Here is a 26,596-nt window from a genome sequence, read left to right as displayed (position 1 = left end):
ATCTTTTGCTTCATGCAGATGATATTTTATTATTTGTCTCCGACCCTACTAGATCTGTGCCTTGCCTCCGCAGAATTATTAATTCCTTTTCTAATTTCTTAGGATACAGAGTTAATTGGTCTAAATCCAAAAGCTTTGGCTCTGACAGTGTACTGCCCAGGAACAGCTTTTCAGCCGGGCACCTTCCAGTTCCAAGTATTTGGGTATTTTATTCCCAGCAAATTTGTGTGATTTAGTTGGTGTTAATTTTGACCCTTTAATAAAAAGGTTTTTGAGCGATGTGGGCAGGTGGGCTTCATTATATTTATCTGTGATTGGGAAGGTTAATATTATTAAAATGAATTGTATTCCAAAATTCAACTACCTGCTACAATCTCTCCCTATAGATGTCCCCCTCTCTTATTACAAGCAATTTGATCAAAAAGCGAAGTCCTTCATTTGGAATGGTAAACGTCCCAGATTACATTTCAGTAAATTGCATAGGCCGATTGACAAAGGTGGGCTAGGCCTACCCATGATTTTGTTTTATTATTATGCATTTGGTCTCAAACATTTGGCTCATTGGTCGCTCCCACCTGAGAGAGCCCCTCCCTGGTTTTGTTTTGAACAGGAAGTCCTTGCCCCTATTTCGCCATTGCAAAGCCTTTCTATCAAACTAACCGGAGAAATTAAATTACACCCCGTTATCTTGCATTTGCACATGGTATGGGCAGAAGTGTCCAGAGTGTTTAATTCGGACATTTAAATAAATGTCCGCTTCGAGCATATAGCTGAACCCAAAGTTATGTATTAATAAGTACCCTTTCTGCTGGACAGAGTGGTTTGTGAGGGAGGTTAATACGCACGGTGACCTATATGAGAGTGGAGTGTTTAGACCCTTTGAAAATTTGGTTCAACATTTTGGGATTCCCAGGTCTCAATTCTTTAGGTATTTACAGCTGCACCACCTGCTTTGTACTATTTTTGGGAGTAGCATACACCCCCCTAAAGCGGCAGATACTCTGGAAGTGGTGATTACTGCTTTTGGAAAAGGCCATGAGTCATCAGTGTATTACTCCCTGCTAATTCAGAGTCTGGGGGATGGAGCTTTAGCTTCTCTCAAGGGATCATGGGAGAAAGATTTAAACTTGGTATTGGAGGAGGGAGTGTGGGCTAGGATTCTAAAAGACGTCAAGTCTGCATCTAGAGATTATGCAATTCAAGATTTTATATCGATTCTATTGGACCCCCTTTAGATTGTAGAGGCTTGGTCTTAAAGACACACCCACCTGCTGGTGATGCCAATCAGAAGATGTGGACACAACCCATGTTTTTTGGTGGTGTGTTAAGATCCAAGAATTCTGGTTGAGGGTTCAGAGTTTTATGCGTGACGTATTGGGCACTCAAATTTCATTTTGCCCTAGACTCTGTATTTTAGGCAGTGGGGCGGTCATTAGTATAGGGGATAAATACATAAGAAATTGGGTCCTAGCCAGTGTCATGATCGGTAGACAGATCATTCTGAGGGGATGGAAGTTGGCTGGTGCACCCTCATTTCGGGAGTGGTGCACGGAGATGGGCAGGGTAGCAGCATTTGAGGAGATGTCAGATAGTAGGCTTGGCAACCTGGGGGTGTTTAATTTGAAGTGGGGAAGCTATCTGACCTTTTTGGAAGGCTCTCAGGAAGGGGCAGTGGAGAGGGATTTATAGTTTAAATGTGTGTGATTTATTATTATTATTATTATTTTTTTACGTGTGTGTGTGTGTGTGTGTGTGTGTGTGTGTGTGTGTGTGTGTGTGTGTGTATATATATATATATATATATATATATATATATATATGAAATAATAATTTTACAGTACTGTGCAAACGTTTTAGGCACATAAGGTGTTTCACAAAAGCATTTGTCTTAAGATGGTTATTTATATCTTCAGTTTTAGTGTGTCAGTAGGAAAAATACATTTTATACTCCCAAACATTTCTTTTGCAAATAGAAAAGGTTAGAATATAAGAAGAGGAGCCCTGCAACATCGAGTCAGTCTGGGATTACATGAAGAGACAGAAGCAATTGAGACAGCCGAAATAGATAGAAGAACTGTGGTGAATTCTCCAAGAAGCTTGGAATATCCTATCTGCTAACAACCAAGAAAAACTCTGTCCAGGTGTACCTAGGAGAATTGGTGCTGTTTTTAAGGCAAAGGTGGTCACACCAAATATTGATTTAGTTTTTTTTTATGTTTACTAGACTTTGTATGATATTAATTGATAAATGAAAACTATTTATGGCATTATTTATGAAGACATCCTCACTATGCAACATTTTCACAAGTGCCTAAAACTTTTGCACAATACTGTGTGTGTGTGTGTATGTGTATATATATATATATATATAATTTTGTTTTTTGTGTGTAATTTGGCTTTGACCACAGGGATGTTTGTTGAGGATCAGGGTTAAAAGTTGATTCTGTACATGTGTTTTGCTTTTCTGTTTCATGTATTAGAACCAATAAAAAGTGTTAATTGGAAGAAGAAAAAAAAGTGAGATTTCACATGCATCTCATATCTTGTCACTGAATAGCTTGTATTTTTCAAAGTGGTCTTTTAGCCATTATTCAGATAGCTGTGGACAAATGATCAGTTTTAGAATTTTTGCTTTTATTTGAAGTGAACACACACACACAAACCTTCTTTAAAAGTAGCCAAACCTATTTGATATTTCTTTGCATTTTACACATGAAAACAAATAAGTAACTGCAGTAACCGGGATTTGTTTTCCCCAATGATAATTCACACCCTATAGATAACCAGTGTTGTATCTATGTGTTAATGCAAGACTTTGGATGCAGTCATATTAAGGATTCCAGTCTTGGCTCTCTGTGGGTTTAAAGGAATTCTTAAAAAAAACAATTGAAATCACAAAGGATACTTCTTATTGCATTTTTGTCAGGTAACATTTAATATTGGATAATATTTAAAGCTTCGAGGTGCTTGAAAAAGATGAATATGGTACCTTGAAATGCTTGAAAAGTGCTTGAATTTCACTCTTAAAAAAATCTGTACGAACCCTGGATAGAGAAATTATCAGAAAAATTGTGAAGACTTCTCTTTTCTCTCTTTTTGACAGCCCATTGTTCTTCCTCCGTGTCCTCAAGAGCACATCTTGGACTTTGGTGTCTTAAGTGCCACGGACACCAGCACTTTGGTGTTTGTGGTGGTCAACAGTAACCCAATAGAGGTATGATCTCAAGAGACTGCGTTTTCAGCATATCTGTGTGACGTTTAGTCATTTAGAGAAAGCAAAGTAGTAATAGTAACTGTTCCACCCAAAATTTTGTGTTTTACATAGTCTCTTTTAAAACTTGAAGGTTTAGTTCACCCAAAATTGAAAATTCATGTGGTTCCAAACCCTTATGACTTGCTTTCTTCTGTGGAATGCAAGAGGAGAAATTTTGAAAAATGTTGATGCTTTCCTCCATCCCTAAAATTCCACCTGACAAGCTCCTTTTGTGCTCCTTCTGATAGAAGAAAGTCATACGGGTGTGGAAGGACATGAGGGTGAGCAAAAAATGACAATTTTAATTTTTGGGTAACTATCATTTTAAAGAGGCATTGGAGTGAGCAAAAAGGACAGTGTGGCCTTTTCTCTATGACTGTATGTTGTGTTAAAAAATGTCTTTTGGTCCTGCAGTTAGAGATCAAGTCATGGTTGGTGACAGGAGACAGTCTATCAATGGAGTTGCTTAACACAGAAAGAGGGAACAAAAGTGAAGCACTGAGCAGAATCAGAGAACTCCAAAACACCTCGGCCACCCAGTACAAAACTGTAAGAGTGCAGTATTCACTAAATTACTGTCCATTACCAAAACTTAAAATTTAGCAGATGTATATTTTTCGTCTATATCTTGTAGTGGTTTAAACTACTCTTTTTCACAGTATTAAAATACTAACTGCTAGTCATAACATGTCAAAGTCATTTTCTGGGGTATTCGACTGAATGCCACAGATGCTGTAGATAGAGCTTTAATCCAGAATATTCTGTAACAAAGATAAATATCTGTATCTCAGAAATATAAACACTTTATGTACCTTCACTGGTCAAGCACATTGTAGCCCATTGTATCTGTGCAAATTTTGTGATCTTCTTTATTATTTTCATATTACTTATTATTTAATAAAAAAAATAAAAATAAATAAACGTCATAACTTTATCAGTAATTGTGCAACTTAAAGGAGCATACATGGAAGTCCCAGTATACAGATTTGATTATATGCAGGCAGTCATATGACTTCTGGCAAAATCCTTGCATGTCTGTACATGCTGTAAAGTTGCAGAAGTGTCACAAGATTTGTGGTTGTTGAGTTCCTGCAAGCACAGAATTTATGATCAAGCATTATTCATTTATCGTGTAAAAGGGGCCCACAACCAGACTACAAGGTATATAAACTGAGTTGGGCAGAAAAAAAAAATCAGTTTGTGTCAATTTCATATTCACATTACATAAAACATTACATGTAGAGAGAGAGTGAGTGTTTAATGTGTAGGAGAGAGTGTTTACTTAAGTGTATTGTTAAATGTTGTTAATTTCAAAATCAGTGTAGCCAGGTGCAAACATGCTCATATCCTCCCTCATTAGATTAGCATTAATTATAAAGATGACCTTATTGGAAGGAAATTTCCCTGCATATTCCATGTCATGTTTTTTGTTGTAAAAGTGAATGGGAGACTTTGGGATGGGATGTGTTTTTTTTTTTTTTTTTTTTTTTTTTTTTTTTTCTTCATTCAGTTGTGATCCAGCATGCATGTGTGTTTGTTTAGGAAAAGCAGGATGCCTACAGGACTCTCTCATTTGTATGTGTAGGTGTTCATAACTATAGTATTGCATGTCTGTTTCCTCACAGGTAATTTTAGCCTCAGGCTTTTATGCAGTGTTTAAAGTTACCTTGGTAGCTAAAGCTTTAGAGGGAGTCTATGATGGAGCCGTACACATTACAACAGACTATGAGGTATGTGGTCCATCCAGAGCCTGTTGTGTGTGTCCGTGTGGATCTGTATCTCAAATACCACTATAGCAACTGTTAGCAATGCTCTCCAAACCTTCAGTTCATCGGTATCTCTTGCAGATATTGACCATCCCTGTAAAGGCTCTCATAGCGGTAGGAACTTTAAGCTGTTCACCCAAGCACATCATTCTGCCCCCTTCCTTCCCGGTGAGTTTGCTACAGTAAAAATGTCCTGTATTTTTATATATTTTATTCCAGTATATGAGTCATGACAAAAGGTTGTCAGAGGTGTTAAAAATAAGACATCTTTTAAAAGTCTAGTTTAAAACACTTTTGTCTAATTCTTAGAAATGTAATCTTTGTGTTGAATTTGGTTTCATAAATGTTTGAAATTTGAAAAACCTTTATAGCATTTTTATATATATATATACACTCACACACACACACACTCACACACTGATCAGCCACGACATTAAAACCACTGACAGGTGAAGTGAAGAACATTGACTTTGTCGTTACAATGGCACCTGTCAAGGGATGGGATAGGCAGCAAGTGAATGGTCAGTTCTTAAATTTCATGTGTTGGAAGCAGGAAAAATGTGCAAGCATAAGGATCTGAGCAACTTTGACAAGGGCCAAATTGTGATGGCTAGATGACTGGGTCAGAGCAGCTCCAAAACGGCAGGTCTTGTGGGGTGTTCCCGGTATGCAGTGGTTAGTGCCTACCAAAAGTGGTCCAAGGAAGGACAATCAGTGAACTGGCGAGAGGGTCATGGGTGCCCAAGGCTCATTGGTGCACGTGGGGAGCAAAGGTTAGCCCGTCTGGTCCAATCCCACAGAAAGCTACTGTAGCACAAATTACTGAAAAACGTAATGCTGGCCATGATAGAAAGGTGTCAGAACACACAGTGAATTAGCCGCAGACTGGTCAGAGTGCCCATGCTGACCCCTGTCCACCATTGAAAGTGCCTACAATGGGCATGTGAGTGTCAGAACTGGACCATGGAGCAATGGAAGAAGGTGGCCTGGTCTGTTGAATCACATTTTCTTTTAGATCATGTGGACGGCCAGGTGCGTGTGCATCGTTTACCATGGGAAGAAGGCAAGCCGGCAGAGGCAGTGTGATGCTCTGGGCAATGTTCTGCTGGGAAACACTGGGTCCTGGCATTCGTGTGGATTTTACTTTGACATGTACTACCTACCTAAAGATTGTTGCAGACCACGTACACTCCTTCATGGCAACGGTATTCCCTGATGGCAGTGGCCTCTTTCAGCAGGATAATGCGACCTGCCACACTGCAAAAATTGTTCAGGAATGGTTTGAGGAACATGACAAAGAGTTCAAGGTGTTGACTTGGCCTTCAAATTCCCCAGATCTCAATCCGATTGAGCATCTAAGGGTTGTGCTGGACCAACAAGTCCGATCCATGGAGGCCCCACCTCACAGCTTACAGGACTTAAAGGATATGCTGCTAACTTCTTGGTGCCAGATAACACTGGACACCTTCAGAGGTCTTGTGAAGTCCATGCCTTGACGGGTCAGAGCTGTTTTGGTGGCACGAGGGGGACCTACACGATATTAGGCAGGCGGTATTAATGTTGTGGCTTATCGTTGTGTGTATGCATATATATTAGGGGTGTAACGGTACATGTATTCGTCCCGAACCATCACGGTACTGACGTCACGGTTCGGTGCATGCAGTCAGACGAAGAATACATCAGAGTCAGTAACTGGCGATCCACTCCAATCCAGAAGGGGCGCGCACGGTAATGCAACGCTGTTTGCTAACCGCCACAACAGGAAAAAGAGCACAAGAAGAGACCATCTGCGCACCAATCCAAAACAAGAATGGCTTCTAATGCACAAGTTTTTTCATTATTCTATTTATTTTGTACTTTTATAACACAAGATGCTTTTCAGTTTTGTAGCTTATTGTGACCAAATACCTTCTGATTTTTATCAACTCTACAAAAAAATATGGCCTATGCAAGAGTGCATTTTGTTTACTGCTTAGTGCTTAATACACTAAAGGAGGCTGTACTGTACCAACTACCTCAGGGGGGACTAAATGCCGCTAGGTGGAACAAACTGTAATTTGCACTACTGTCTGTTCAAAATAAATGAAAAGAAACCTAGCATTTGGGATTTGTTGCTTATTCCTGTTGTACCGTACTCGTATCGAACTGTGACCCCAAAACCAAGGTACGTAGCGAACTGTGACTTCTTCTATGTACCGTCACACCCCTGAGATAGATATATGTGTGTATATATATATATATATATATATATATATATATATATATATATATATATATATATATATATATACTTGTGTATATATTTTACACATAAAATATATACATTTTATTAAAAAAAAAAAAAAGATTTTGAAATTGATGACTTGGACCAAATAATAAAGAAAAGCAGCCAATAAGTGCCCAACATAGATGGGAACTCCTTCAATACTGTTTAAAAATCATCCCAGGGTGATACCTCAAGAAGTTGGTTGAGAAAATGTCAAGAGTACATGTCTGCAAATTCTAGGCAAAGGGTGACTACTTTGAAGATGTTAAAATATAACACAGTTTTGATTTAATTTGGATTTTGTTTAGTCACAACATAATTCCCATAGTTCCATTTATTATTCCTTAGTTTTGATGACTTTACTCTTATTCTAAAATGTGAAGAAAAGAAATTATAATAATGAGTGTGTTTCAGAACTTTTGACCGGGTGTGTGTGTGTGTGTGTGTGTGTGTGTGTATTTACATATATATATATTTACACAGTGCTCTGGAAAAGTATTTGCCCCCATCCTGATTTTTTCTTTTTTTGTGTATATCTCATACTAAATTGTTTCAAAAATTCAAACAAAATCTAACATAAAGGCAATCTGAGTAAACACAAAATACAATTTGTAAATGATAATGTTATTTATTGAAGCAAAAAGTTATCCAGTACCAACTGGGCCTGTGTGAAAAAGTATTTGCCCTTAGTTACTAATTCCCCAAATCTATGAAACTGCATTCATAATTGGGTTCAGCTGGACTAGACACACCCAGGCTTGATTACTGCCAGCCCTGTTCAATCAAATCAACACCTAAATAGAACTTTTTCAGCAGCGTGAAATTGGCTAAAAGGTCTCACCCAGTAGCACATTATCTCAAGGTCGAAATAAATACCAGAAATGATGAGGAAAAAGGTGATTGGAATACATCAATCTGGGAAGAATGTAAAGGTCACTGTTCATGACTCCACTATCAGAAAGACACGGGGCAAAAATGGCATCCATGGAAGAGTGGCAAGGCGAAAACCACTGCTAACCCAGAAGAACATAATTGCTCGTCTGAATTTTGCCAAAACACACCTTGATGATCCTCAAAGCTTTTGGGAGAATGTTCTATGGACTGATGCCCTCCGAAAAACTATCAAAACAGCAAAACGCCAGTACAGGAGTAAGATTGAAGGACAGTTTAACACCACCAACTCTAGAAGCATGTGGCAGGGAATTAACATCATCACGGACTTTAAAGGGAATAAAAACTCCGCCATGAACACCGCTGCCCCTCTACCGGATGAGCTAAATACTTTTTATGCTCGTTTCGAGGGAAATAACACCGCCCTCGCGGAGAGAGCTCTCACGGCCGAAGCTACAGAGGTTAGTTCACTCTCCGTCTCTGTAGCGGATGTAACCCGATCCTTCCGACGGGTGAATATCCGCAAAGCCGCGGGTCCAGATGGCATTCCGGGCCGCGTCATCAGAGCGTGCGCGAACCAGCTGGCTGGTGTCTTTACGGACATTTTCAACCTTTCCCTCTCTTTGTCTGTAGTCCCCACATGCTTTAAAACATCCACCATTGTGCCTGTTCCAAAACAATCGAAAATAACTTGTTTAAATGACTGGCGTCCTGTTGCTCTGACCCCCATCATCAGCAAATGTTTTGAGAGACTAATCAGAGATTACATCTGCTCTGTATTACCACTCAATCTTGACCCGCTGCAGTTTGCTTACCGTAACAACCGCTCCACTGATGATGCCATTGCATCTACAATACACACTGCTCTCTCCCACCTGGAAAAAAAGAACACTTATGTGAGAATGCTGTTTGTAGACTACAGCTCAGCATTCAACACCATAGTGCCCTCCAAGCTAGATGAGAAACTCCGGGCTCTGGGCTTAAACAGCTCGCTGTGCAGCTGGATCCTGGACTTCCTGTCAAGCAGACGCCAGGTGGTTAGAATAGGCAGCAACATCTCCTCATCACTGACCCTCAACACTGGAGCCCCGCAGGGCTGTGTTCTCAGCCCACTACTGTATTCCCTGTACACACATGACTGTGTGGCAACACATAACTCCAATGCCATCATTAAGTTTGCTGATGACACGACGGTGGTAGGTCTGATCACTGACAATGATGAAACAGCCTACAGAGAGGAGGTGCACACTCTGACACACTGGTGTCAGGAGCACAACCTCTCCCTCAACGTCAGTAAGACAAAGGAGCTTGTGGTGGACTTCAGGAGAAAAGACAGAGAACACAGTCCAATCACCATCAATGGAGCACCAGTGGAGAGAGTCAGCAGCTTCAAGTTCCTGGGTGTCCACATCACTGAGGAACTCACATGGTCCGTCCACACTGAAGTCGTTGTGAAGAAGGCTCATCAGCGCCTTTTCTTCCTGAGACGGCTGAGGAAGTTTGGAATGAACCGCCACATCCTCACACGGTTCTACACCTGCACTGTGGAGAGCATCCTGACTGGCTGTATCTCCGCCTGGTACGGCAATAGCACTGCCCACAACCGCAAAGCACTGCAAAGGGTGGTGCGAACTGCCAAACACATCATCGGAGGTGAGCTTCCCTCCCTCCAGGAAATATATACAAGGCGGTGTGTGAAAAAAGCTCGGAGGATCATCAGAGACTCCAGCCACCCGAGCCATGGGCTGTTCTCACTGCTACCATCAGGTAGGCGGTATCGCAGCATCAGGACCCGCACCAGCCGACTCCATGATAGCTTCTTCCCCCAAGCAATCAGACTTCTGAACTCTTGATCTCCCACGATCAAAATACATCAGCCCTGCACTTTATTACTCTTTTATCTCACACCGGACTGTCATAAATTATATTACTGTCATTATATTTTGTCTCTCTTAACAACTGACTATCAACCGACAGCCTGAATGTCAATACAGTACAATACTGTACATTCTATATATATACTTTTTTCATATATATTTTAATTTTTATTGAATAATGTGTATCTATATAGTATCTATATAGTAAAAAACAAAACAAAAAAAACAAAAAACAAAAACAGCATATTGTATACTGTACAGTGTATGTTATTATTTGTATATTGTTGAGTGTAATTGTGTATAACAGATGTTTAAATTGTGTTGTGTTAATTTGATGTTTTAAGTTGTGTAATTATGTATAACAGATGTTTAAATTGTGTTGTGTTAATTTGATGTTTTAAGTTGAGTGTAATTATGTATAACAGATGTTTAAATTGTGTTGTGTTAATTTGATGTTTTAAGTCGAGTTTAATTATGTATAACAGATGTTTAAATTGCGTTGTGTTAATTTGATGTTATTGTAAATTGGTATATGTCTCATCACTGTCACGACTGCTATGTTGATCGGAACTACACCCAAGAATTTCACACACCATTGCACTTGTGTATATGGCTGTGTGACAATAAAGTGATTTGATTTGATTTGATTTGAGTCAAAAGTGGAACTGTTTGGAAGACAGGGGTCCTGTTACATCTGGCGTAAATCAAACACAGAATTCCACAAAAAAAAGCATGTTGGTGGTAGTGTGATGGTGTGGGGATGCTTTGCTGCTTCAGGGCCAGGGTGACTTGCAGTAATTGAGGGAAACATGAATTCTGTGCTCTACCAGAAAATCCTAAAGGAGAACATCCGGTCATCGGTCCATGAGTTGAAGCTGGACAGTGATCCAAAGCATAGGAGTAAGTCCACCCTCTGAATGTCTCAAAGGCTAAATTAAAGTTTTGGAGTGGCCTAGTCAAAGTCCTGTCTTGAACCTGATTGAGATGCTGTGGCAGGACCTTAAACGGGAAGTTCGTGCTTGAAAACCCTCCAATGTGGCTAAACTAAAGCAGTTCTGCAAAGAAGAGTGGGCCAAAATTCCACCACAGTGTTGTGTGAGACTGATCTCCAGTTATCGGAAGCATTTGGTTGCAGTTGTTGCTAAAGGTGGCACAACCAGCTATTAAGTTTAAGTGGGCGGTTAGCTTTTCACATGGGTGATATTGGTGTTGGATCACTTTTTTGCTTCAATTAAAAAATAATAAAAAAAATAATATATATATATATATATATATATATATATATATATATATATATATTTGAAAACTGTATTTTGTGTTTACTCGGGTTGCCTTTGTTTGAAGATCTAAAACAATTTAGTAAGAAAAACACACAAATATGCTCATCATAGCAGAGGTGTATTCATGTAATTGTTGTGTATGAATTGCATTTTTATGTATTTTTGAATAATGTAATAGATCTGGACAACAATGAGTGTCACATCATTGACCCATATTTCTATGTAATTGTTGTATTTTTGAAAAATAACTAAAAAAAAACCTGTTAAACGAGGGCAACAGTGTGAGCACACATGATTCATCTCAGCTTCTACCCCCAGGCACTGTTTGAACACCACTCCCTGTGTCCAGTGCCATGTGCTAACTTGACCTGTTTTACAAACCACTGTTATTTTTAATGACAAGAGACCATTCATTAGATTCCAAGCCATTCAAAGTAGAATTTTCATCAGCTATGTATTTTACTATGTTTTGTTTATAGGGTAAAGTAGTTCACCAAGGGTTCAGCATCCAGAGTTCATTCTCACAGAAAGTAAGGCTTCAACAAATTCGTTCTCTCACTGAGGACATCCGATTTTACTTCAAGCGACTTCGTAATAACAAAGTGGAGTTGGAACCCAGACGAAAGTCCAAGGTGCCAGACCTAATTACAGCACAATAACACTGTACTGAACCAACTCCGACTTGAAATTCACCTGCCTACAAATTTCTCAGTGTATTTGTGAACTTAAATCTGTAGCATAATTTTGAATTGAGCGATTGATATCTATGAAATTAACTCTTGATGTTTTTCTCCTATTCCAGATAGCAAACATTTATTTTGATGCCAGCTTGCAGTGTGGTGATCATTGTTATGTGGGATTGCCATTTGTGCTGAAATGTATGCTTTTCCTTTAACCTGTTTATCCCTCCAAGCCTTTTTTATTCTGAATTGGTTTGGTGTGTGTTTTCACTAAATACTCTTCCTGTGTGTTTTGGCTGCAGCGGAGTCCAGGCCTCATGGTTTGGTTATGCAGGAGGACATATGGGACGCTGATGTAGATCTACATCAGCGGCTCCTGAAAAGATGGAAAGAGCTCAAAGAGCAATCAGGCTTTGAGTTAGTCTGCTACTTTTTTAGCTTGAAATCAGATGTATTTTGATAACAATAGAGTGAATGTAATGTATCATTCTGTGACATGATGCTTGTGTTTGTGAAGGATTGAAGCTTTCCTTGAAGTGAACACAGATCTGCAGAAGAACGTGCAGGCCAAAATCTCAGCACAGCTCACATGGCCCTCGCTGGTCAACTCATCACAACAGATCCATTTCCCTCTTACAAACACCAACAGCTCCTCGGTAAATGTAGATACACACATGCATACACAAGCAATACACAAGCAGACAAATTCATGCCTTGCACATGACTGATAATGTTCTCTTATACAGTTAAACAAAAACACTCATACAACACTTGTAAGATCAGCTGACTTTACATTGTCCCACTTATTACATGGCCACTTTAATAAGGGTACATTTACATGACAACAATGTACTAAAAACGGAAACGTTTTTCCTTTTGCGTTTTTGAAAAGTTTCACGTACAGACGACAGCATTGTCAAAACGATCCCTGTTTACACGGATCTGCGAAAATGACTAAAAACGCTGTATAATGCATGCCAGGCCAGTAGTTGACGATGTCACTTTGTAAAGAAACACCACGCGCCTGCGCACATAAGCATTCTTCCACAGAGCGGTGAATACAAACAATGAAGATGCCGAAAGCATCGAGCAGTTTTGTCTGGATGGACGATGAGGTTGCTTTATTACTACAATTACTTTGCTGGAGAAGCATCAATAAACTCAAAATCTTGAGCAGCACAAACACAGTCCTGTAGTCCGCCATTGTAGTTTTGAATGTCTCGCACGCATGCCAATAGACTGAACTCTCAAGATTATTCAATAAACTCTGCTCATTTTTACCATCACTTCATCTCCTGCCTTCTTCTGTATTCCCCCTGCTGACTCTTGGGCTGGTAGGAGAGTGAGTTAACATAACATGCTGTTGATGTTGACTGGTTTTCGATATCAGACAGAACTCTGATATATGGATATCTTCTGATGGAGAGAGAGGTCTTGCATACACTGAATCTAACATGCATTTTCACTGCCTCATGTTTTCATATACTAAGCATATCATTGAATACTGTACATGGCATCACATCTCTGTCTATAGGCTATATACATAAGCGGTGGGTGAATGAATTGCAGGGTAAAGGTACATCAAATAAAATTAAGGAAATAAAAAAACATTTAAAATACAAATACATTTTCCCCATCTGAATCCATACATTAATTTCAAGATTTTCAAATAGCAGGTTCTGCCTACTGTACAATGTTCACACTCCATACAAAACACTCCAAATGAATAAATTGTTGATTATTGTTATTTGCACAGACACCAGTATTCATATTGATAATTATACATCTCAAATTGATGCCTATCAATCCATCATTCTTTATATAACACGTAATACGCATGCGCATGACGTCATCGTTTTCACAAATTCAAGTTTTTGTATGTTTACACAGAGACGATAATGGCATCGTTTTCATAAACATGCACAAAACGCATAAAAAGTTTTCCGTTTTTAGTTGAAAACGTTGTCGTGTAAATGGCCCCTAAATGAATATGCAATGAGTTTAAAATTATTTAATAAAAGACAAGCAATAGTCCTCAGAGTTATACATAGGATGTGAAACTAGCACAGATGTGTAGGAAATCGGTTGACCATGACAACAATCAATTTGACAGTTAAGCTGTACATAAATTGGCAAATTAGCAGTATAACAATATTGAACAAAATTATTTGACAGCAGAATCCCACTATTGACCAATCAGAACCAAGTGTTCCAGAGGGCTCTGTAATAAATATACAACGATACTTGCACTCAAGTCAAATACATTGTAATACTACTTTTAAAGGAAGAAGAAGTGATTCTAGAAAACCCTGCCGACGTCCCAGTCTATGTTCAGGTTCTTCCCGTGGCTTTGTACCCAAATCCTTCAGTGTTCACAGGAAAACTTGCTGACAGGTAAATCACCACTGATGAACTAAACAAAGCAGCTCTAATTGACTTGAACCTGAGAAATGCCTTAGCATGAGTGAATGTTTTGTTTCATATTGGTATGTTTGGTATCTTGTTTGACAACTCACTGATTTCTGAAAAGCAGGTGTCTGATGTCTCTTTTCCATGTCCCTTAAAGGTTCCCTTTAGGAAAGTTGTCAAACATCAACATTGACACAAATACACTGGAATTTCAGGTCCAGAAAAACCAAGTAAGTACTTACTGAAACCCTGACATGACATTTTTATTGGATGATTGAGACAGCTTAGCTCATTTTACTTGACCTTGGAAAATTCCTGTAATGATCCCCAGGTTTTGGTGTCTCTCGATGAGGCAGATAATGTTTTATTTGTTTGTGTGTTAGTCTTTAGTAATGAAGAGCTCCACAGGATTTGCTGAAGGGTTGATTCGGCCTTATGTATACAACTTGCTTCTTATGCCTGGGGAGGTAAAGTCCTTCAGTGTGAAGTTCAGACCCATCAGCCATCACAGTGTCTCCTCTCTGCTGGTCGTCAGGTGAGCTTGATGTGCCAAATGAACAATCTGAGTAGAATAGTATGACAATCCCCAATTTATAATTGTCATTTATGTTTACACAGGAACAACCTGACAGTAGTAGACTTGATCATGGTCCATGGTCAAGGCACCACAGAGAGTCTGAAACTAGCTGGTAAAGCTCCAGGTGTTGGCAGCTCACTGAGATTTAAACTTACCGAGACATTCCTCAAAGACTGTTCAGAAGGTGAGCATCCTAAAGCATTGAGCTGAAATTAGAGAATAGTTTTCAGTTGACTTGACTTTAACTTCAGTTAAGGTTTCCCCCGGTCACTTCTGTACTGTATTCCACCACTTACTCCCCTTCCTTGTCAAAATCTTTATTATGTTGGCTTGATGAAGCCAACATACTGTTATTCTCTAAACTTTTAGAGTTTTTGCAAAATCCTGAAAACAAAATTTCTTGCACTAAGGCCACATACACTAGTGTTGGGTTTGAGTCCACCTTAGTCAAGTCTGAGTCTTTAAACAATCGAGTCCGAGTTGAGTCTGAGTCCAGAAGGGGCCGAGTCGGACTCAAGACCGAGTCCGAATGAATCAGTTTAAGAATCTGAATTAAAATTGTAACCATAAACTCGACATCAATATTTTAAGCTTATATTAACCTTCACAACTAAGAAAAACAATTCGTCAATATAAATGCAAAAAACAAATGATTAGTATCCTGCTGAACAAATTTCAAAGTGGTTTTAGAATGAAAGCATAGGCTTTAGGTGTATGAAGACAAAACTGTCCTTTAGCACACTTCTTATTGCATTCTGTTGACATTTCAATTATTCGTTGCTTCCCCCTCCACTCAAACCTACGCCAAAGAAAGTGAAATCTGCGTTAGTCATTATAACCAGAGTTATCATTTCAAATTTTTATTTCGTTTTTATTTCTACCTCATTTTCAATTTGTGCATTTTCAATTTAGTTTAGTTTTATCAAAAATTATGGGTGAAATACATTTAATGTAATTAAATACATTTAATGTGTTTTAATAAATTTAATAAATGGTAATATTAAAACATTTAATAATCCCCATAAAATTAAATACAACAACAGAAAATAAAAATAGAAAAGATCAGATACCATTTAAAAAAAATTTTTTATATACCACAGTACTACACTTCACACCTTTCAGTCCTCCTGTGTCCAGGTGTAGCCTACTTCCCTAAAGTCAAGATCAAACTCACCTTAGGCTGACGTTTCGTTCTTTTCACATTATATTTAGTATGGATAATAGGTGAATAGAGACTTCTCCCCTCACTTGTGTTCTTCATTGTATTTTCTGGGCAAGAGAGTTAAAAAGGTACTTTGAAAGAGTGTGCGCTGCTGCTCTCAGCCAGAATAATCACATGTAAGGACAGCTGATACTGATGCGCAGTATCAAATACACAGAATGTATGATAGTACTAACTGTAGAGAGCACATCAATATGAAGACAAAGCCAAATACTTTGACTCCATTTAGTGGCAATTTTGAAATCCCGGCCGGATGCTTTTTTGAGATCTGAAAAAAAGGAGATGTCTGGGGAAAAGAGGACGTATGGTCACCCTATGTTACGTTATTTTATTTTTTTTATACAGTATATATATTTTTTTTTTTCCATTGCATCACAAATGCCATGGACTCGGCCGGACTCGGATAAAAATCCCAAATCCAAAAGGCTAGAGTCCGAGGCAAGTCCGAGTAAAAATGCACCCAAGTCCGTGACAAGTCCAAGTCCATTAATATTGGACTCGTGACTCGGACTCGAATCCAAGTCCGAACTCAAGTACCCTCAACTCTAACATACACACTGCAGCTAAATTCGGTTGTCCGTTCAGCTTTTAGTGCTTAATCCTGTTCTGTACACACACAGTTCAGTAATTTATGGGAGTGACAACCGCATTCTACTACCAAATTATCTCCTGAAAAATTCAGGTAGTGACAACCGCATTTTCAAAAATTCCACGCAGTGTGTTCGGAACCGAACTGAACAACTAGTTGTTAATGACGTTATCAATGAGATGTACCCGCCTTCTGTGTCTTCTCCCGTTCATATATTCCAGCCTCTCTCTCCACTGTAGTTTCACTCATCAGCCCTGCGGTCTCGGGATTACCCGTACATTACAGTCTAGCAAGAGCGCACACTGTTTAACAACAGCTGCTTAGACGCACACAAACAAAACACAGCGATTCTATCGACTGCAGCTAATGAAACATTGTCGAATGATAATACATCTCTGGTGGATAATCTCTTTGCTCTAAAACAGCGAACACAAAAGAGGTTAAACAGGTGGCATTCATGTTTTACTGGCGTGAGATGCTGCAGCATGGCTATGGTAATCACTTGTCAATCATCGCAATTGCAGGAGTCAGTCCTGTATTCCGGACACACATGGAATGAAAATTTTGTGGATTCACTTTAAATGCAGTTGTCGCCCCCGAAACTTTGTAGTCTGTACAAGTCCTCCTCCTAGGGCTTTCAAGCTACATCCACCAAACGGTACAGACCATCAGACTGTTCTGGAATAGTGTGCTAATGTTCAGGTGGGCCAACAGAATGCTTGTTAATTCAAATGCCAACTGTCAAAACATTTGAATGTAAACAAAAACCCACACAAGGTCTTTAATCTGTTTTAAGCTGCTATCTGTCTGTCTGCCTAGCTATCTAGCTATCCACCTAGCTATCATCTACCTATCTATCTAGCTATCCTTTCTTCATCCGTAATCTCATATCCATCTTTCTTGCTTTTCTTTCTCTGTCTGTCATCTCATATCCGTCTTTCTTGCTTTTCTTTCTCTGTCTGTTTAGCTGTTTCTCTAACTGTAATGTCTGTATATCCATCAAACTTCAACAACTTTGTCAAGCCAAGTATTTCTTAACAAACTTTACCTGTCTAGTTCAATTTAGTCACACTACAGTCATCGATCTAGAACCCATGAGCTCATTGCTAAGCAACATGGCTGTGAAATGAGCTTGCTTGTCTTGAATTTCCTCAGTTCTTCTATGCATCGTTACATGTGCGTATTCACAAAAGCCATTTCCTTTAGTAATCTCTTTATAAAGGCCTTTTATATGTGTCATTTCTTCAAATTATCCCGATAACATAAGACTATGGTCATTTTAAACTATTACAGACCCCATATTACAATAAGGGCTATAAGAAAATGTTTCTCATTCAGAATGTCAAACGTTTTCATTGTAAAAAAAAAAAAAAAAAAAAAAAACTCATTTGAAATTCTTTAACTTTTTGTGTGCATATTCATTATGATAAAAAAAAAAAAAAAATAAATAAATAAACTTTTTGTTTTTCTCAATGTGTCTTAAAGTAAAAGCCAAGGAACCAAACTTTACTCTTCGAAGGACTTTCAGGCTGGAGAACACGGGGCTTCTACCAATTCACATCCGATCTATGGAGATCAGTGGCAATGTATGTGAGGGCTATGGATTCAAAGTTCTCAACTGTGAAGAATTTGCACTCAAACCAAACACTTCAAAAGAACTCGTCATACTGTGAGTAATTTCATTACGTTTTTAAAGGAGTATCAGTGCAGCACTTAGGGGTTTGTGTCCGGTATATATGGTTAACTTTTTTCTTATTCCTATCTATCCATGCCTGAATTTAGAGAGACCACACATGAATAAGTTTGAATGTGTTACAGATCTCTTATCTCCTGATTTCATGCAGGTTTACACCAGATTTCACATCATCTCGATTGATCCGGGAGCTGAAGTTGGTGACGGCGGGGGGCTCAGTGTTTGTGTTCGTGCTGAATGCCTCATTGCCATATCACATGCTGGCAGTGTGTGCAGAGATGCTTCCCCGGCCCAACTGGGAGCTTGAGCTGTACATCATCGTCTCCCTCATCATGAGGTCTCATTTCTCATATCTGATCACTGTTAGTCAAGAATGTCTGAGGCCTGCTTTGTTCACACTGGACTTAATTTTACATAAGCATCAGCTTTGTCAGATGACTTTATTCTATAACAACTTAAAGTAGCTAACTGTTAGTATGTAAAGATGCCAAAAAATAGACATTTTGCATCTGTTTATGTCCATCTTGGTTCCAAGGCATAAGGCAATTGAAGAGGCATTAGTATGCAATGTATAAATCAATGTTTGGACAGAAACGTTCAAGGGCGACACCCCCCAACGTTTATAATGCACCCCCTACCAACATTGATAATGCATACACCTCTGTAAATGGGCAGTTGTACTCCTGATAAGTGTGTTTTACATAATTATACCTAGACACATTCCATCGCATTGTGTATGACATTGACAATGACAAAAAAAAACTAGACTAAAATTGGACGGTAGAAATTGTTAATGGGGAGTACAGCTGGAGGAGGGGTGGAATAACGGGAGAAACCCAATAAAATCAGAAGTGTTGACAGGTATGGCTATGACTGTTCAGAATTTCAACAGATTTCAGTATATCTGATTCAAATCAGATTTCAAACCACATGTCAAATTTTATGCTTTTTTTTTTTTTCATACTACAAACAAAAAAAAAACAACTACATCTGTGTTGCATATGCTTACAAATGATTGATTTGTGCTTTGATTATGAACAAAGCATAAAAACCCTGGCGTTTAAAGAAATTCTTGCCATAGATGTGTATATTGTGTAAATTGCATATTGTTCATAATGTATGGTCTTTCTATTGTTGATTGTGTCTGACTGCTAATGCACTCCAGTTTTCCAAATGGCTACACAAAAGTATACCACTAAATCTCTCAATCTATAGCTGATTAACAATCTGATATTTCTCTAGCTCCATGTTCCTGCTGGTCATCGCCACAGCCTATCTGGAGGCCCAAGGAATATGGGAGCCTTTCAAACGACGACTGTCTGTGGAATCCAACTCTCCCATGGAGACTGGAAAACCATTTGATCTCAGGGAAATTGTACGAATTCAAAGTGATGCTAAGTAAGTGAAGGTTTTTTACATTTATTTCACTTTCTCTGACTTATGCTACTGTATGTGCCACAATTTTATGCAGTCACTAAAAACAAAATGTTTTTCATTTCGGTTCATTCTGAGCAAAAATTTTATTTTTTCATTCCAGTTCAGAAGTTATGCAGCCTCCTTTCCAAATTAGAACAAAAAATAATAGTTAATAACAATGTTTAAAATGACAGTAGTCTGTGCTAAGGGGTGGTTGAAATACCAATTGCAGTGTTGCCAGATCTCACTAGAGAAACAAGCAACCTGGTCTGGAAAAACAAGCCCAAAATAAAACACTTGACTCATCAAAATAAGCTATATTTTTTTCCTGTGTGGTGAATTTATCAGCATAGAAATCATAAAAAGCATACATATAATTAACAGTTAAGTATAATTTTAATTACAGATCTGCTTCACAGTCAAAACCCGGTGGAGTCAAATCTGTATTAATGCATCATATCTATCAGTAATTCTGTGAAGACTTGGAAACAACTGAGAAATATACTTTTTACCTCTAATAACGTGTTCCTTGTATTTGGATTAACAGTGAATGTGCAGTATATGTAGTAATTATACATAGTTGTTAAAATGTTCTTTATTCACAGAATGTGACATCCATAACGGGTAATTAGTGTGATGCAGCAGTTTCCTTCAGGATCAAAACACATGTTTAGTTTTTTCGGGCAACATGAAGTGGTGTAGTTCCAAATATTTACTGTGATTTAAAAAAAATAAAATATTTATTTTTTTATTATCCCCTTTTCTCCCCAATTTGGAATGCCCAATTCCCACTACTTAGTAGGTCCTCGTGGTGGCGCGGTTACTTGGCTCAATCCGGGTGGCGGAGGACAAGTCTCAGTTGCCTCTGCTTCTGAGGCTGTCAATCCGTGCATCGTGCCACGTGTCTTGTTGTGCATGACACTGCGGAGACTCCCAGCATGTGGAGGCTCATGCTAATCTCCGCGACCCACGCACCCCATTGAGAGTGAGAACCACTAATCGTGACCACGAGGAGGTTACCCCATGTGACTTTACCCTCCCTAGCAACTGAGCCAATTTGGTTGCTTAGGAGACCTGGCTGGAGTCACTCAGCACACCCTGGATTTGAACTCGCGACTCCAGGGGTGGGAGTCAGCGTCAATACTCCCTGAGCTATCCAGGCCCCTGTAACCCTTTTGGCCTTTTGGTTTCATCAAAAAATTATCAGAACAATATTAAATGGTAATAACCTGTTACCAGCATTTAAAAATAAAGTTTTCACTCTGGAACAATTGAAAATTACTTTGTTTCCATTTTTGGTTATGGTCTGCAAAACAATTTTTGTTAATTTTCAGTTCATTTTTAGTGCCTGATTTTATGTGAATAGTTTAAAAGAGTGTATTTAATCTGTTGCAGCTTGGGTGATTTTGCTGACTCAAACCAGAACTCGACAAGAGGAATGTACGGGTCAGGCGGTGGCGGGCGGGCTGCAGGTCGGCAAAGTGGTCCGCACTCCAATTCCAACAGCAATGGTATTCTGCCAGACAGCAAGCCCAGATCTGGTTCAGGCCGCTCTGGATCTATGCAATCCTCCTCCACCTTTCTGCTTAATAAAGATAGTGGCCAGGGACTCAACCAGCTGACTAACCGAAAGGCCCGGAATTCCAAGCAGCAGCAGCAGGGCTCAGGCCTCCTAGAGGACCTCCAGAGCTCAGGACCATCACAGTCCAACAGGTCCCACAGTACAGAGGATCATGATTACAACAGACTCCTGGTAGCCATGGATAAAGATCTTGACAGGCCTGAGACTCCTGCCATTAACTTGTCTTCTGAACAGAATTCACAACCGCCATCACAAAACAAAGGTAAAGCAGACGATTTGGGAGGTTGATGTAGATTGTTCTTTTTGTTTCAAAGTTTTAAGTCAACTACATAATTTAAATGACCAATTCAGTGAGTTTTGTTGGGGTTTTTTAAGTGCTTGAATCAAAAGGGAAACTGAAGAACAAAAAAGCTCTTAAAAAGAAAGAGGAGAAAGAAAGGAAAACAAAGGGAAAGACTCAAGGAGAAGATTCAAAAGAGCCACTAGCAGACAATGATGACAGCTCCTCTACAACCACAGAGACCTCTAACCCAGACGTAGAGGCCAATATTAAAGAGGTATGCACCTATATAGGTCACACTACTGTCAAAACATTCAAACAACTTGCTTTGTAATATGTTCTATTTGACTGTCTAATTTTCTGTCATATTAACCAGGAGCCAGTAAAGGTGAAAAGCAAAATAGTGACAATGGACAGTGGAAAAGAAGAAATTACTCCCTCCCCCACTAAACCAAAAACTAAGAAACAATCAGCCACAAAGGAGAACCTAGTGGAGAAATCCAGGTTCGTTCAGTCTTTAAAGCTAAAATAATTTGTCTCTAGCGGCATAAAACTGAATTTTAAGCTTTTTTTTTTTTTTTTTTTTTTTTTTAAAGGGATAGTTCACCCAAAAATGAAACTTTTCTTATTACTCACCCTCATGCCATCCCAGATGTGTATGACTTTTTTCTTCTGCAGAACACAAATGAACATGTTTAGAAGAATATCTCAGCTCTGTAGTCCTCACAATGCAAGTGAATGGTGACCAGAACTAACTAACTAACAGTCCAGATATCACATAGAATCATAAAAGTAATCCATACGACTCCAGTGGTTTAATCAATGTCTTCTGAAGCGATACAATTGGTTTTGGGTGAGAACAGACCAAAATATAACTCCTTTTCACTGTACATCTTGCCATTACAGGCTCTAGACATGATCATGATGTCAAGTGGTTGACGCATACGCAGAGTGCTAGATGGCGCTATAGGAAGTGTAATATGTGAAGAGTCATATGGATTACTTTTATGATGCCTTTGTGATATTTGGACCTTCAGAGTTCTGGCCAACATATTCTTCTAAAAATCTAAATTTGTGTTCTGCAGAAGAAAGTCATACACATATGGATGGCATGAGGGTAAGTAAATGATGAGAGAATTTATCCCTTTAAGTGGCCTGACTTGGCAGGACATAACAACATTGACCCTACCAGTGGCATAATTTGGGTGAAGGCTGGGACTACCTGTTTGTCCAAGCAATGGAAGATAGCAGGGAGTGTTTCAAAGTTGTTTGAAAATAACCTTTTATTTTCCAATTCAGTTTGGTGCAGCTAGTGGTGCAGAAATAACTACACCTTTCAATTTAAGTCTTTTTTTTTTTTTTGTAATAACATGCTTCTTTTGTCTACAATTTAGGATACTGATTATGAATATAGACAGTTTCTAGACTGTTGGATATTTGTTTAGAATTTCAACAGGCTTAATGCTAGTTGAAGACTCATGCTTGTGACTGATGTACCGGCCACCCCTCGAAACACTAGCATTAAGCCTGATGAAATTCTAAACAAATATCCAACAGTCTAGAAACTGTCGAGGGGTGGCCGGTACATCAGTCACAAGCATGAGTCTTCATTGTCATCATCGAGTCCTAGCTTCAGTGTCTGTATTTTTCTACAGCTCTCTAGAACTCCCTTACATCACCCCCCTGGAAAAACAGGACAAGCAGCGCATGACCTTCACCAAAACCCTGGCCAATACAGGACTTCACAGTGTCTCCAAACAACGGGCTCTGAGCAGAAGTAAGTGTCAGATTTCAACTTTTTCCATTTGTTTTTAGCATTTGAATCTCAAACTTTTAACTCTAGAACCTGTTTTTAAACATTTATTGTGTCTTCCCTAGTGGTCAGTGGGAAGATGGGGGATGAGCGTCCATCACAACTTGGAAAGTTTCTGTCCAATGACTCCATGCAGGAGCTGGGCCATAGCAGTGGATCAGAAGGGGAGAAAGAGTCTCCTCCACCAGAATGGGATGTTCCCTTCAACAAAACTGGTAATGGTAAATTATGAGTCTGGAATTATATCTGGGCCCCGTTCTACATAGACTACTGAATTACCAGGATTAAATTGCTAATGATTTGGCACAGTCCAGGAGTTTTCTGCTTTTTGGAGCTCATCTCAAACAGTTTTTAAGACAAGCAAGTTAATTTAATGCAAACTGGAATAGACTGCAACTTTATAAATGGAAATGATACAGGAAGTCTGTTTCAGCCATAATCGGCCCAATCAGTGCACACTCGTGAAGTAGGAAGCTATCGGTGATAATTTTTTATAATAAAGTTTAATTATATACTGCGAAGGGTTTTCAGAGTCCCACATACATTGCAAGAATACGATTATTTTAATACAGCCTAGGCCTTTCATGATTATTAAATAACCATGATCAGACAACTATTTAATCTAAATGCGGTTATTTCAGATGACCGTGATTATTGTGCACTTCAAATTCCAATCACATTTTAATGCCCAAATAAGGGAATTTTAAACTAATATATAAATGCGATGAACGGCACCTTTGTGTCATTCAGTTGCCAAACTCCCGCAAAAATATAAATGAACAAAGGTAAACGTTGATAGTGAGCGCAAAGCGCTCTGGTTTCTCTTAAGATTGGGCAATGGCAAATGTTCCTGGTCAAAGCGGGTTCATTCACACATTGTTAATGACACAGAGTAGGTGATGCACTCTTACTGTATTTCTGTGGAGTGATAAAATAATGAAACGAAATCTCAAAAGTTTTGTTTCATGAGAAATAATGGCTCGTAGGTTTCATCAAAGAGCATTAAAATAACTTGTCAAAGTGAAGAGAATAGGACAGAAATATTTTACTGTATCATAATATTCTATTATATAATAGAAATATAATAAAAAAATGTTTTGTATTATATTTAAATTTTTTATATATATATATATATATATATATATATATATATATATATATATATACATACATACACACATTTTATTTGTTTAAATAAGTTACAAAAACAACAGTGTAAATATAAAATTTACCAAAACTAAAGTTGACCAAAGAGACTTAAGTATTTAGAAATATTTTGATATCTAAAAACATATTTTAATGTCATTCATATAGTTAATCCCTTTAATCCCCAATTTTATTACTTGATTTATATATTTTAAGTTAAATATGTAAAAATGTATAAAGCACACTTGCGCCTTGAGAAATATGACAATTTATATGACAGTTAGTCATGAAAGCCCTAAAGGGACAATTAATCGCCATAGCCCTGAAACATGCAATTAATCGTCATAAATGCAATTATTTATTTGACAATTAATCGTCAGCCAAATTTAATAATCGTGACAGCCCTAATACAGCCAAAAATTTTACTTGGTAACAATTCAGTCGTGAAGGAACATGTTACCTCAAACTGATTGGAGTCTTTCATTGGCTGTACATTTCATCCTCACTATTCATGAACAGCAATGTGGACAGTTTGCATTTGGCCTAAGGTTCTTTGCAAATGGAAAGATGCAGAGAACTTGGTTGAGAGTGCTGCCCGCTGCTGGGCTAAGCACAGAGCTATAAGGGACTGACTTGTGGGCCAGGATTTTCAGTTGTGAAGTGCTTACAATATGACAAACTAACAGAACAATCTCTGACATTTGAAATAAAAGAAAACCTGCTGAAATGCAAGGGTAAAGACACAATGAAAATGGAAATGGTGTAAAAGTAAATGCTTGCATATTTAATTTATCCACAATTAAGATTAAGCCCTTTTCTCTTGTTTTTGCCACTGCTTTAGCTAAAAAAAGGTCCTGAATTTCTTCATAGGCTTCTACTATAAGTTCGTATTTGGGCAGTGTGAAGAATCATGCTTATTTCGATGCACTGATCACATTATTTCATGTGTCGATGTAAATAAATATATGCCTTTTTAAATCAACAGAAGATTATGCAATTATTACACTATGTAACACAATTTTTGTTCCTGGGTAGTAAGTGTTATTTCCTAATTGCTTATACCTCAAAAGTATAGAAAATGGCTATTATTCCCCACAAACTTTGCTTTTGTGACCAGGACAGTGATATTTTGAAATTTACCTATTTCCAATGAGAAAACAGGTGAATTTGTGTCTTATCGTTCACATAGTCAGAAAAAAAACAACATATAAATCCAAATTAACATGTATTTATACTAAAGTAATATTCAAAGCCGTGCCGCTCCATAATGGTAACAAGTACCCGTCTCTTCCCCTGGACCTCAACACCTCAAAGAGGATTACACTTCAGATACTTTTCTAATTAAGTTCACATGTGTACTCAAGGACTGAAATATTATTTCTATCTTGCGTTTAATGTTGTACAAGGAACGGTGCCCTGGAATTTACTATCACACAAGTAATCACTCCAGTCTATTGAGATACGTTGCTAAAGCATGGTCAGTTTATTATATTTTGTACTGTCATGATTTCAGGATCTGAATGTGTCTTATATTTTTTTTTATCAGACATGGACAGTCTTCAGCAGATATCTATGCAGACCATGCATGCAGACTCATTCCTGAAAGGACCCAGTTCAGTTATCTCCAGAACCTGTTCCCCACCCCCGACCTCCCCAAACCTGGTGCCTCATGGAAGCTACAACAGCATGCTCCACACCAGCAGGTAACTCAAACACACAAGTCTCACTTTAAACATACACATCTGTATGTGCACAGAATAATAAAACATGCAACCTACATTTACTTGTGTGAAACCAAGGTTTTTGGGAATTGCCATCAAGGCAGTTCCTGGTTTTATCCAGATGTTTGTGAAATG

At 38.5% G+C, this 26,596-nt stretch overlaps 1 protein-coding gene across 3 annotated transcripts in view; it reads left to right on the top strand.

The window, feature by feature from the left end:
- The window catches only part of LOC127448726 (transmembrane protein 131-like), a 95,296-nt gene that overhangs the window by 60,532 nt on the left and 8,168 nt on the right, over positions 1 to 26,596 (top strand). For 2 of the 3 annotated variants that reach the window (XM_051711488.1, XM_051711486.1), the window contains 22 exons: positions 3,104 to 3,214; positions 3,502 to 3,534; positions 3,668 to 3,802; positions 4,879 to 4,983; positions 5,101 to 5,187; positions 11,813 to 11,965; positions 12,136 to 12,211; positions 12,316 to 12,430; positions 12,531 to 12,669; positions 14,298 to 14,407; positions 14,580 to 14,652; positions 14,806 to 14,957; positions 15,041 to 15,183; positions 18,296 to 18,479; positions 18,655 to 18,840; positions 19,746 to 19,901; positions 21,315 to 21,763; positions 21,877 to 22,058; positions 22,158 to 22,285; positions 23,437 to 23,558; positions 23,660 to 23,809; positions 26,287 to 26,443. In XM_051711488.1, the coding sequence (XP_051567448.1) occupies positions 3,104 to 3,214; positions 3,502 to 3,534; positions 3,668 to 3,802; positions 4,879 to 4,983; positions 5,101 to 5,187; positions 11,813 to 11,965; positions 12,136 to 12,211; positions 12,316 to 12,430; positions 12,531 to 12,669; positions 14,298 to 14,407; positions 14,580 to 14,652; positions 14,806 to 14,957; positions 15,041 to 15,183; positions 18,296 to 18,479; positions 18,655 to 18,840; positions 19,746 to 19,901; positions 21,315 to 21,763; positions 21,877 to 22,058; positions 22,158 to 22,285; positions 23,437 to 23,558; positions 23,660 to 23,809; positions 26,287 to 26,443 (3,146 nt within the window). The remainder of the gene's footprint in view (positions 1 to 3,103; positions 3,215 to 3,501; positions 3,535 to 3,667; positions 3,803 to 4,878; positions 4,984 to 5,100; positions 5,188 to 11,812; positions 11,966 to 12,135; positions 12,212 to 12,315; positions 12,431 to 12,530; positions 12,670 to 14,297; positions 14,408 to 14,579; positions 14,653 to 14,805; positions 14,958 to 15,040; positions 15,184 to 18,295; positions 18,480 to 18,654; positions 18,841 to 19,745; positions 19,902 to 21,314; positions 21,764 to 21,876; positions 22,059 to 22,157; positions 22,286 to 23,436; positions 23,559 to 23,659; positions 23,810 to 26,286; positions 26,444 to 26,596) is intronic. The other variant, XM_051711487.1, reaches the window with a different exon arrangement.

Source organism: Myxocyprinus asiaticus, chromosome 12 (assembly GCF_019703515.2).
Source record: "Myxocyprinus asiaticus isolate MX2 ecotype Aquarium Trade chromosome 12, UBuf_Myxa_2, whole genome shotgun sequence".
NCBI classification, from domain to species: domain Eukaryota; kingdom Metazoa; phylum Chordata; class Actinopteri; order Cypriniformes; family Catostomidae; genus Myxocyprinus; species Myxocyprinus asiaticus.
Note: the sequence above shows the minus strand (reverse complement) of the source record. Positions and strands in the feature narration are given on the sequence as shown.